This window comes from Podarcis raffonei, chromosome 7 (assembly GCF_027172205.1).
Source record: "Podarcis raffonei isolate rPodRaf1 chromosome 7, rPodRaf1.pri, whole genome shotgun sequence".
NCBI classification, from domain to species: Eukaryota; Metazoa; Chordata; class Lepidosauria; order Squamata; family Lacertidae; genus Podarcis; species Podarcis raffonei.
In genome coordinates, this window is record NC_070608.1 from 79317926 (window position 1) to 79330053 (window position 12128).

General features: G+C 43.1%; 1 protein-coding gene and 1 long non-coding RNA gene across 15 annotated transcripts in view; one reads left to right on the forward strand and one right to left on the reverse strand.

Moving 5' to 3' along the window:
* The window catches only part of CTNND2 (catenin delta 2), a 515372-nt gene that overhangs the window by 470644 nt on the left and 32600 nt on the right, over positions 1–12128 (forward strand). For 8 of the 11 annotated variants that reach the window (XR_008331611.1, XM_053397153.1, XM_053397157.1 and 5 more), the window contains 3 exons: positions 2900–3110; positions 3675–3759; positions 9286–9411. Coding sequence is in view for 10 of the 11 variants with exons in the window: in XM_053397153.1 (XP_053253128.1) it covers positions 2900–3110; positions 3675–3759; positions 9286–9411 (422 nt within the window). In the remaining variant the exon portion in view is untranslated. The remainder of the gene's footprint in view (positions 1–2899; positions 3111–3674; positions 3760–9285; positions 9412–12128) is intronic. The other 3 variants (XM_053397156.1, XM_053397160.1, XM_053397161.1) reach the window with 1 other exon arrangement.
* Positions 1–12128, reverse strand: part of LOC128417922 (uncharacterized) — a 75162-nt gene that overhangs the window by 9210 nt on the left and 53824 nt on the right. The window lies entirely within an intron of this gene.

Genomic DNA, 12128 nt, shown 5'->3' on the forward strand with positions numbered 1-12128 from the left:
TAAGTCAGTGTCACCTTCAGTTCTTGCTTTAAAAAAAAGTTATAATCTGGGTGAGTGGGTAGCAGAACTTGATAGCCGTGGGAGAGATGGTGTCCTGGAAAATGTACTGCAGATTCTAATCCATACATGCAATTACTTTTTGTTCACCTTTTCCTACAAAGTGCAACAGATTTTAGTGACTTAAGAAACAAGAGCTGAGGGACAATACAAGGCTGATGCTGTCCCCCCCCCCCCGAAATATAGTGAAATAATGGTAGTGTTGGATAACTTCATTTTCTAACATCAGAAATCCCCATCTCTCCAACTGCATCCTGTCTTGTAAATGCTACCCTGGGGTTACATTTCTAATTCCTCCTTGCTTTTTTTCCATTAAACCTATGCAGATAAAGGAGCTTTCCTGAATGTCACCCAGACTTACATTTAAACAAATCCTTCTGGAATGTGTTGAGTCATCGGGCCCTAAATTGCTGAAAGTATGCATTTGTTTGCAGAGGACAGGAATATTTACCTTAAAATTAACTATGGCTTTGATTCATGCAGTACTCAATACCCATCCCTGCCCGGCCAAAATAATAAACAGTGCTGTCAGCTCTTGACAGAAAAATACGGTCCATCAGGGGAAAGAACGATGAAGGCGATGTTGAGTCCCCTCCCTCCCAGTCATGTCATCATCCAGCCACAGGTTGTCAGACCTGATAATGCAGGTTGTTTGATTGGCTGTGCAAGGTTCTAGTGTATGATCCTTACGTCCAGGATGCAATGTGACCCTCGTCTGCAGTGGCCATTTTTAATCCCAATTCCTCTTACTGAATAGAGGTCATGTGTTAGCTTACATAATTTCTCCAATGTAACTCTACTGCAGTTTCGCAAACTTAAGGAAATCTGTTCCTTCATCATTGCTTAAAGCAGTTTTGAGCTTCTTCAAACCTTATTACCCAGGACCCCCAGAATGGCAAGAAGTCTCATATATCTTCACAGGTTCCCAGTGAGGTCAGCATTCAGGAATGAGATGTTGTTGTTGTTGTTGTTGTTTAGTCGTGTCCGACTCTTCATGACCCCATGGACCGGAGCATGCCACGCACTCCTGTCTTCCACTGCCTCCTGCAGCTTGGTCAAACTCATGTTGGTAGCTTCGAGAATACTATCCAACCATCTCGTCCTCTGTCGTCCCCTTCTCCTTGTGCCCTCAATCTTTCCCAACATCAGGGTCTTTTCCAGGGAGTCTTATCTTCTCATGAGGACTGAGATTACAGTTTGTCTAATCTTGGAATCCTCCCTATATCAAGGTTTTACAATATCTCCAGTGGACAGAACCACACACAAGTTCTGTGCACTATGTCCCTGCTAAAACCAGCTTTCCTCCTAAAGTAGTTTCTCTCACCCCTCAGCCCTTCATTCCTTCTTTGGGGAGGTGTTCGCATGACACACCTACGCACTGCAGCCCACACACTAGTGTGTCACGGCACACAATTTGGAAAGCTCTGCACTAGCCAAAGGAAAACGTGTTTGCAATCTCCCACATGCTGAATTAATTGTACTTCTTTCCCATATCTGCCCCAGTCCAGCAAGGAAGACCCATATGCAGAAGCAGGCTCCCACCTGTACTGCATATGAGCATAAAGACAGACATCAGACCACATCTGCCTTGCAATTATAATTCAAGACCAATTGAACTGTTGGGCTAAATATTTAAAATGGATGTGTATCTCCATCTGAGCTTGCTCATTGTTGCATAAGACCAATTGCAAATAGCCAGAGCTTGATCAAGCCATAGCTTTTAAAATATTTTTTTATCACTAAAAAGTGCTAGGATAGTGGTACGGAGAGCTACCAGCTGTGGAATCCATTCTTGCCTTTCTAGGGGCTACAGATTGCATATTCTAAAGGGACAGCAATATTGGATAAACCCAGGTTAAACCATCAGCCCCTGGAAAGTTCCTTCAGTAATTCCTTTTTGTTACTGTTTTGCCTTTGGTGTGTTTTTTGTGTGTGTGTGTGTGTGTGTGTGTGTGTGTGTGTGTGTGTAATATTGCTTTAGCATTTCAAATTGTAAGGCAACAGGAGTATATTGGCAGAAAGGTAGTATATAATTGTAATAAATGTGTGAATACTGTAGGGGGCATTTCTTGAAACTGGGGATTAGCAGGTTATTGGGGGTTTAACGGATTATCTGTTTTTAGTAATATTGTTCGGTTTATTACGAGTCACAGTCTGTTTCATGCACTTCAGATGTAGTCTTCCAAAGGTGTACTTCTGCTGCAGGGATAAATTGGTATGCCGCTGCTTCTGATGCTTGCGATAGGAATCTGTGGCTTATAAATATTTGAAGTAAAATAAATATTTCATTTTCCCAACCCTGGATAATCTGTATTTCATAACCGGGGGAAAGCAATTATTTCCACAGATGGCATATTCATTGATTTGTGATGTGTGAGATACAGTTATGAGGATATTGTCTGTTGTGTGAACTACGCTGTCCCTCTCTCTCACACCCTACTATTACTTTGTGGTTTTTTAAATTTTGTGTGTTTGTTTTTAACACTTTGATGACATATTGTGTGTGACTCCTGCACAAAATGGCTCATGTTAGCCTCATCTGTAGGGGGCTAACCCTCCTCCACCCATTTTATATAGACAATATATTGTGTGTGAATGGGATTTGCAGGACTAATGAGCTTATAGGCTAAAATATGGTTGCTAACAGCTGATAATATAGATACGGGGGGACGGACGGGGCAGTTGCCTGCTCATGCTAGCTTGCAAGGCAAAGCACATAGCTCAGGAGAAGTCATGGAATTATTAACCCTTACCCTGTACTGCAGATTTTCTTTTCTATTTGCCCCTCCTTTCTTTGCTTCCAGTATGTGACTCCTCCCTCCATTTAATTTCTTTCCAAAAGGGAAGTATGCTATGCGGGACCTGGTTCACCGGCTTCCAGGAGGTAACAACAGCAACAGTTCAGGAAGCAAGGCCATGTCTGATGATACCGTCACTGCTATTTGTTGCACCTTGCATGAAGTCATCACGAAAAACATGGAGAATGCCAAGGCCTTGCGGGACGCAGGAGGAATCGAGAAGCTTGTTGGCATTTCCAAGAGTAAAGGAGACAAGTAGGTTTTGCAAATCATCTCGTGCCTATTAGCTATAATTTAATTAGTGCTTGTCTGCACTAATGATTTCCTGGAGAACTGTCGTTTATCATGTGTTAGTAAGCTTGACAGTTGATGGGGAAAGGGTGGGGGGGTAGTAGGTGGATAATTTCATATCAAAGCAGCTGACTGTTGTCATCTGAGGCATGTTATTTATCAAGAGTAGCTTATAGTTTAGCCTATATCTGCACTCGCTAGTATTACATGAACTGATTATAATTGCTAGTGTGGAAACAAATTTATTGTTTAGAAAGTACATTCTCAATTAATTGCAGTTGTTGTTGTTTCTCAAGAGCGCATTCCCACCATAGATTATAAAAGAGAAAAGAGGGTTATGCCAGGTACTGGAGTCAGGTACAAATCCCAGAAATGGAAAAGCGTAGGTTATTTTCAAATGAAATTTGAAAGACCCAAGTCCACCATACCTTTCATAAAGTGCTGACTGAATTTACGATTATCAACTGCTACCTTGAGTTACTCCTAAGTATGTTTCCTCTTCCCTTTTCTTTCTTTTTTCTTCAACAGGCACTCACCAAAAGTAGTGAAGGCAGCATCTCAGGTCTTAAATAGCATGTGGCAGTACAGAGACCTGAGAAGTCTCTACAAGAAGGTAAGAGTTATTTAAATTCTTAAAATTAGTATCTCTTGGGGTGGGGGGTGCGTTTTAGAGCAAAACCAACAATGAACCAAATATTGAAAATGTTGGCGTAAATACAAGTTTCTGCCTACTTTTGCACACCGTGTGTGACTGATCATGCAAGAGGCACCATTTCAAATTTCACTGGGGGATGTGGGGCAAAACATTTCCAGTAGGGGAAGGATATTTCGCTAAGGTCCGATGACTGGTTCTCGGATACATTTGAAGATCAGTTATATGAGAAGCAGTGTATCTTTAAATCATTTGTTTCGCTAACCACAATCACTGTGTTCAGCCTCTACTTTTGGAGGGGAGAGAGCCGTTGCATTCGGGTCCTACTTTCGGGCATCACATTGGCCACTACGGATGGGATTTTAGGTCCGATCCAGTTAGGCTGCCCTTATGGTCCTACATTCTTACGGTTCATAATAACTGCGGGAATGTTATAACCACGGAACTGTCACTCTTGTAGAAAAGAGAGGTCAAGGAGGAAAGGGCCTTTGCTGTAGCTGCCTAGTACACAGGCCCATTTAATAAATAAGTATCATACAGTCAGGGACCGAGCCATGGATAGCTCAGTCAGTAGAGCATGAGACTCTTAAGGTTGTGGGTTTACGTTGGGCAAAAGATTCCAACATTGCAAGGGGTTGGAGTAGATGGGACCCCTTCCAACTCTACAATTCTGCGATTCTGTTGTCAGTCTGTACAACCAGTGAGTTGGCCAGGTGTGCACACTCCTGAGAGACAAATACTGTATTTTTCGCTCCATAAGACACACTTTTTTACTCCTAAAAAGGAAGGGGAAATGTCTGTGCATCTTATGGAGAGAATGCACTGGGTGGCAGAGGGATTCCTTGACCACCGCTGCAGTCGCGAGCTGAGGGATGCCTCCGTGGCCGGAGCCATGACTCCCGCCCGTCGCTTGCTGTGAAGCCATCCGAGCAAGAGGCTATCGTTCTTGCTCTGCTGGCTTCACAGCAAAGCGGGATGAGGGACAGACGGGAACAAGCAAAGCGAGAGTCGCTGACATGGCTTCTGTCCCGCTTTGCACGGCTCTCACTTGCCCATCCCTCCTCCCGCCTCGCTGTAAAGCAAGCAAAGCACCTGTCCCAGTGTCTCCTCCTCCTCTTCTTGCTCTGGCGTCGCTGCGCTTTACAGTAAGGTGGAAGGAGGGATGGGCAAGCAAAGTGAGAGCTGCGTAAAGCAAGAGAGAAGCTATGTAAGAGGCTCTCGCTTTGCTTGCTTTAAAGCAAGAAAAGTGAGAGCGGCTTACATGCTCTGCACAGAATTTTTTTTCTAGTTTTCCCCCTCTAAAAACTAGGTGCGTCTTATGGTCAGGTGCGTCTTATGGGGTGAAAAATATGGTGCATATGGTCCTAAGTGGCTTAGAATTCATACATGCTGCATGGATAGAAACTTTTCAGGTAGTCCAGTCAGAAGCAGCAGCAAGCCATTTGGGGGGAGGCATCATCCATTAGCAACTTCTAATAGTTTTAAGTGCTATGCTCCTTTACATATTTTGCCTACAGGCATTTCTTTCAGACCATTCAGAAGTGGAGGAGGGTCCCCTGCAGGACCCTCTTTTGTCTGCCACCCCAGTTTCCGGGGTGGGAGGAGGCAAGCTATGAAAATGTCTCCACTCACTGTTTTGCCAGCAGGCTGTTTTTAGAGCCTCAGATTGGCTCAGAAAATGGTAAGAATTGTTTACAGGGCTTTTTCTTAATAGTTCAATTTCTTACCAAGTCCATCAGAGGTGAGTGAGGCCAAGCATTCTTCCCATCTCTAAATAAGACCAAGCAGTTGTCTAATAATCTGCACAAGAAAGTAATGCTTTTCTTTAATAAAATGTGTGTTGTGCTAGTAGTGTTGGTAAACAAAAGGGATTTTGAAAACAATTATCCACAGCTTGAAAGGATTACTTTTGCACTTGAAGAGAAGAGGGGCTTTGCTTCTGTTCTATATTAGCACATTTATAAGATGCTGAACTGTAATGCAAGATTGCCTGGTTTCATAAATATGCACTATTAGAAGGGCATAAACAAACAACGAGTTTCCTTAGAAGATCTTTAACACAAAAGTAACATAATCAGTACAATATTTTCTCCAGTGTACATGTATATATACTGGAGAGGAAGCTCAGCCTCTGTGTTTACTGATGCCCTCCATTCTCCCAAGGCAAGATTGGATTAAGCTAGGAACAAAGAGGCCAATACTACCAGAGATGAGAAAACGATGCAAGGGGAATAATAGTGGCACAATGATACCAGCTTTTTAAAAAAGCAAGTATCCTACCAGTCAACCAGTCAAAAGAAAACTTTAAAGGCTAATAGCACAGTCCTATACCTGGCTACTCAGAAGTACCTACGTTCCATTGAGTTCAGTGGGAATTACTCCCATGTAAGTGGGTATAGGATTGCATCCCAAGTGGCCAAAATTATTTATGCAAGCCAGGGAAATGAGCAGCAGAATTGAGAGCCAGTGTGGTGTAGTGGTTAAGAGCAGTAGTCTCGTAATCTGGGGAACCGGGTTCGCGTCTCCGCTCCTCCACATGCAGCTGCTGGGTGGCCTTGGGCCAGTCACACTTCTTTGAAGTCTCTCAGCCCCACTCACCTCACAGAGTGTTTGTTGTGGGGGAGGAAGGGAAAGGAGAATGTTAGCCGCTTTGAGACTCCTTAAAGGGAGTGAAAGGCGGGATATCAAATTCAAACTCTTCTTCTTCTTGCAGACTCCATGTAAATAAGTGCAAAAGGCACATTTACAGGTTTGCTTTTTAACACAATTGCAGCTTCACAATTGCAGCTTTCGTTGAAACCTCAACGAAAACTCACTGCATTATAGCAGCAGGAGGAGGAGAGAAGGCAGTGTCAGAAGTTAAAACGAAAGGGGATGAAAATAAAACCGCAACCTATTGCTGATGCATACATTCATTGTAGAATGAATATATTGGTCATCCTATTTTTTTTTAAAAAAAGGATACCATACCTAAGCGGGAAAAGGCAGCTAAAACAATCAAGAGGTGAAGCATTCTTGTAAGGAAAAGTAACATTTCTAACTAAGAGAGAATATGATAGAGGCTTTTCAAATATAAATTGCATGGGGAGAATGAAGAGAGGAAAATTAGTGCTCTTCCGTAACACAGGTTCATCGAACAAAACAATTAGGTAGTACGTTCAGGGTAAACTCAAGAAATTATTTCTTCAGACAATGCATAATTACCTTGTGGGATTCACTGCCAGAATATGTGGTGACTTTTAAAAAGGGTTGGGAATGTATTGGACTTATGTACCACTATTGGCCTTGATAGCTACAAGAAAACTTCATGCTCAGGGACAGGACAGCTCCAATTGTAAGGTGCTAGGGAGAAGCAGGGGATGGCTCCAAATTTAGGCTTTAGTCCTATACCCACTGATCAGAAGGCTGTGTGTTCATATCACACCAGGGTCAGGATTCTGACTTTGGGACACGGGTGATGCTGGGGGTTAAACCACAGAGCCTAGGACTTGCCGATCAGAAGGTTGACAGCTCGAATCCCCGCGATGGGGTGAGCTCCCGTTGCTCGGTCCCTGCTCCTGCTAACCTAGCAGTTCGAAAGCACATCAAAGTGCAAGTAGATAAATAGGTACCGCTCCGGCGGGAAGGTAAACTGCATTTCTCGTTCGCCAGAAGCGGCTTAGTCATGCTGGCCACATGACCCGGAAGCTGTACGCCGGCTCCCTCGGCCAATAAAGCGAGATGAGCGCTGCAACCCCAGAGTCGGTCACGACTGGACCTAATGGTCAGGGGTCCCTTTACCTTACCTATACCCACCTGGGAGTAAACCCCATTGAACACTGTGGGGCTTCCTTCTGAGTAGGCATGCACAGGATTGCTCTGCAAGTTTAACCCAGCAGGTCAGTTGTTCCTGGAAGCGACAGAGTGTGTTCCCTTCGCATTGGAATACTACCATTTTTTCAAGTTGATCCCTATATTGTTAAGAGTTCATTAAATAAGGACGAATAAATTCCTGCCTCCCAGAGTGAGAATGAAGCAGGGGTTGTTTCCAAGGGTTATGCCTGGTATCTTCAGATGTGGATGGGTGTTTGGGGCAGGGTAGTGCCCTTAGCATACCTCTGTGGGGATTGGAAATAATTTGGACTGTAAGGCTGGATGAATACCATTTATTCATGTGGGGCATATCATTAATTGCAGTCAGCTCTGACCAAGTTAGAGATGTTTTAGTAGTTTTTTTTTTAAGGGTATGTACTGAATATTTTCTAATTTGAACATTCACTTCAAAAGTAGCACATTTGATGCTGTTTAATACTGAAAAATTACCTGGCCAAACATTCATATGATTTTCAAGGTGCTCGATGCTCTTTTGTTCCACTGCCTTCTGCTTCTCTGCACAATTTTCTTCTCATTCCCCACTTCCCTCACTGTGCTTGGCCTTATTTGCCCCACACGCTGTAGTTCTTTCAGCTCAGAGGTAATGCACTCTCTCACCAGGTCCTATCTGCTAATAGGTGGGCGGCCACATTCTGAACCAGTTCAAGTTTCCAAACAACCTTCAAAAGCTATGTCCTGTAGAATATTTTGCAGAAATTCAGCCTGGACATTACCATGGCGTTCATTAGTGGCAAGGTCATCATTCTCCAGGAGCAGCCATGGCTAGCGTTCCAAGCTAAGTTGGGGAAAAGCATGCCTAACTGACTCCCTTTTGGGATTTCAGGAGCACAGCTGGGTATAGGAGCAACCCAAGACTGTTCAGCTGATCCAAGGATCAGTGCTCACTTGCTTAGAACAGTATAGCCACCAACTGTGTCAATCAGATCTTCTCACCAACAGCATCTCTCTCTAGTCTGGACTGGTCTTAAGTTTATTCATCCTAATCAAGCCCATCACTAACCCCAGAACCGTGGTTGCCTCACCTGGTTCCACTGAAAAGTAGGGATAAAATTGCGTCATTCACACACCAGGAATATTTTACCTCAGGTATCATCTCGGTTGTTTCCCACAGGTTTTTAAATCACACTTGCAGCAGAGTGTGTGAAGTCTTTCACCTATGTACTTCATCAGTGGGCACGTTTACAATATTACCCATGAGATGTCTGGCTAATACATTACTTCTGTGGTATGGTAGTCTTGCTCATTGAAGAACTACAAGGGAAGAAAGCTTTGCATGTAGTTCTTGTGGATCAGGAGCAGAGACAGCAGCAATACAATTTTTGGCCTAGAAAGAACTATTTTATTTCTATGATAAAAGACTAATATTCCTTAGGCATATGTTGTTTGGATTGTGCACCTTGGAATATATAGTGTTTTAGAGTAGGCTGCACTGAATTTTTTTCTGCCATAGAAGTGCATCTGCAGCAATGGGATCTACTTCTGTTTGTAATTTAAAAGTGTTATAATTGTGCAAAAAAAAAAAAATGTGGCCTAGATCCCATATTTCTATATCACTGTAAAAAAAAATCTCATTGAAATAAATGATTGATTGACTGACTGATTGATTTATGGCAGCGGGTGGCCCCAGACTTCAGAGTGGCTGAGGACAGAGGATTTTCACCTACCAATCATTCTGAGTCATGGCACGCTCAGCAAACCCTCTCCCAGAATCAAGAAACCAGAATCTATTCCCAAACCCAGGTATTCTGGCTGTCAGCTGACCAGTCTTGAATTGTGATTTTTTTTAATTTAAGTACTTATTTATTTACTTATTTATTCTAAAATTTAAATGCCACCAACAATGCCTCACATAGTGTCTAACAAATAAATTATTAACACAATTAAAACGTTAAATGATGTTGAATGCATACCTAGATTTGCATCTGAAAGAGCACTGAAGAGTTTATTTAAATATTAGTATGAACCCGAGTGCAAATGCAGAAAGCATTGTGTAGAATATTTTTTAACATCATTTGCAACACTGGCCAATTTTTTTGCACCTCATGCATGTGGGCAGTGGCATTTTCCACTCTCATGCTATTGTTTACTGACAGTGAGGCAAATGTAACTATAAAGGAAGAGAGTACAAAAAGAGGGTGGGATAGATCCGTTTTCTAAGAAATCCATCCATGTTATTTGTGTATATCTGTATTCTGAAATTTCCTCATAACTCAATGCTTTGTTAGTTAGCAGAGAAAATTCTTTTAGTCAAGCATTTTGTTTTGTGAACTAGAATTTTTTCCCCTCTTGATAATATTGTATGAGTAGAAAGTTTACTTGTCTAATTTGATCCTCGAGACATACAATAAAGACTGAAACATGGGGTAGGGTTATAAATAGTGACTTGCGTGCCAAGACCCCATGAACCGCAGTTCCCCAGTGGTTAATAAACACACTGACAGGAGTATTTAGGTTTATGAGCTCAAATAGGCCACAACTTTATTGGTTACAGATGTGAGCAGTTTGGCTTAGGCATTGGGTGAAGCCAGGCTATATCTCAACTCCCACCCATCTGCAGGGAGTCCATCTAAGGTTAAACCACCAATAGGGGGAGCCCTATTGCTTACATCAAATAGGGAAACCCCGAGGGGTCCCCATTGGGGTCGTGGCATGGCCCCAGCCCACGTCCAGACAGATAGGATCCACACACCCTGATCCCTTTAACAGGATATCCTTAATGAGGAAAGCAGGCGGAAGCTATAACCTCCCCTCCAAAGGCTTACCCAATGCCTAACCTCACAAAGTTGTGGTGATAGCTACAAGGTAGGCGAAAACCAAATGGCTGGTGCTAATTTGCCAAGTGGAAAAAATTTCTACCCAGCCCCAACAATATGGCAGCCAACATTTGTCCATAGCAAGGTTGTGTCAGAGCAAAGCATGAAGAGAGAGTTGGGTGGGCTGGGAGATCCGGCGAAAGGGTGAGAGAGGAGGGCCCCCGATGGTTAAATTTACCATGACCACGCCCCCTATAAACGCTGATTGGCTAGCGGGGCCACAGTGGGTGGCCCCGCCCAGTGCCAGTCACGCGGCCAAGTCGGCACGAGGGGGGCGTCAACTTCCCACCCCCCATGCCGGATCACTGCAGGCCCCTTGAATGCCCAGCCTCAACACTGCCCACCGAAAAAGGTGAGTGGACATACACTATTAGCAGTGATGTGGCAAATAGAACAGGAAGTGTACTCCCTTATCTCTCAAGACAGATGGGTTGTTGTTATTATTATTATTAATTACTTATACCCCGCTCATCTGGCCTGGCGTCCCCAGTCACTCTGGGCGGTTCCCAACAGAATATTAAAAACACCATAAAACATCAAACATTAAAAACTTCCCTAAACAGGGCTGCTTTCAGATGCCTTCTAAAAGTCAGAGAGTTATTTCCTTGACATCTGATGGGAGGGCGTTCCACAAGGGCGGGCACCACTCCCGAGAAGGCCCTCTACAGGATGCCAACAACTGTAGTATTTGTCACCTCAGGTACTCTTGTCCTCTTCAAGCATTCATTTAGAATGCATGGCAGCAACATGTGATCAGGACTAGTCTGAAAGGAGCTTACTTGTACCTAGATAATTTACAAACAGGAAGACCCTGGTCAGTTTTGAGGAACCTGCAGCTCCCTGTCATCCCTGAACATTGTCCATTCTGGGCACTGGAACACTTCAATGTCACGCAGGCAGCCAGGTTTCAAAAGTAGACCATGGCTACTCTCTTTGAGTTGCTCAACCAAGAGTCAAACCTAATGCCAGCCCTTAATTAGCTCTGGTCTGGCTGATGTGACACAGTACTCCACTTTGGCTATTAGCTTCAATGCAGGTGGAAGGGACACATTTTACAATGCAGCAAAGATCCAACTAGCAGCCAGAGAGCTGCCATAGGACTGCAAGGAATAAAGGGCCAGATTCTGCTCCCAGAGTCCCTGGTTAGACTCTCCTAGCATCTTACAGAAAAGCTGCAGGTACTATTTCTTACTATTTTTTGCAAATAACAACAACACACACAATATTAAAGAAAAGTAAAACCACTGGGTTTCCTCCCCAAAAAACTAAATTCTCTTGCTTCCAGTTAGTCCTGCTAATTAGTACTCTGTTTTTAATAGAAGTTGCAATTCTGATTTATTTTATTCATTATGAGACACATTCAGCCCTCACCAAAGAATGCTTCCATTGATTTGGCTGTAATGAGAACAGCTCTCAGTGGTTTTGTGTTAAATTATCAGATGTAAAGTCTACATCACAGTGTACATAATGTATTCAGAATGGAACAATGCCATAAGTGCACTATGAACACTTTTTCTGCTGCAGCCAAGATATATATTTTTCAGTAAAAAGAGCATTCATTGTGTATTGATACGCCTTTTAAATTTTTAGAGATATGAACCCTATATTTCTATCGTCATTTCACGATGGTTAATTATTTTCTTT